Below are 756 nucleotides of genomic sequence, written 5' to 3'. Positions count from 1 at the left end.
AATGGCAACCACTCGGAAACGACAATCTCCCACAAATTACCCAAACTGCCGTGTTGTAGTTAGGAAAGGGGGATGGGGTGGAAAGAGTTGAATCTGTATGCTTGTGCGTACTTATCTATCTAAACATTTAGCCGTCATTTTTAAGGCGTCACGTATACTACTTATGAATGAAGTTCAAATAGATTCCAGTACAGACCCGGAAGATTGAAGTACTGACCCAAATTTTTTTAATTGATAGATGTTTTGTCTTTTTTTTTTCATTTCAGTTTTTACCTGTACTGCTACGTGGGATACGGTCACCCCACCGATGGCCCGTTTAATCTTGACAACTCCACCTACAAGAACGTTAGACTCTTCGACGATTGGGAAATTTAGACATATATGAAAAAAAGGGTCCTTTGGAATGAATGTTTTCAATCGTTAATAGCCTTATATGTTTTTTATTGTAATAAAAAAAATTAATGTGGTGAGTATGGTACTTTTGTGTGGATTATATATATATATATATATATATATATATATATATATATATATATATATATATATATATATATATATATATATATATACATAGATATATAGATACTGTATATCAAGAAAATTTTACATGCTGCATATATTCATATATATATATATATATATATATATATATATATATATATATATATATACATATATATATACTACATATATATATATATATATATATATATATATATAATGAACAGTACCGATTGAATACAATTCCAGGTGATA

General features: G+C 28.0%; 1 protein-coding gene across 1 annotated transcript in view; it reads left to right on the top strand.

Moving 5' to 3' along the window:
• The window catches only part of LOC137658246 (protein O-mannosyl-transferase 2-like), a 67,744-nt gene extending 67,279 nt beyond the window's left edge, over positions 1 to 465 (top strand). The window contains exon 20 of the mRNA XM_068392924.1: positions 267 to 465. Within this exon, the coding sequence (XP_068249025.1) occupies positions 267 to 375 (109 nt within the window). The 3' untranslated portion in view covers positions 376 to 465. The remainder of the gene's footprint in view (positions 1 to 266) is intronic.
• The last annotated feature ends 291 nt before the right edge of the window (positions 466 to 756 follow it).

The sequence above is a fragment of the Palaemon carinicauda genome, chromosome 19, assembly GCF_036898095.1.
Source record: "Palaemon carinicauda isolate YSFRI2023 chromosome 19, ASM3689809v2, whole genome shotgun sequence".
NCBI lineage: Eukaryota > Metazoa > Arthropoda > Malacostraca > Decapoda > Palaemonidae > Palaemon > Palaemon carinicauda.
The sequence above is the reverse complement of the archived record's forward strand: the minus strand, read 5'-3'. Positions and strand labels throughout refer to the sequence as shown.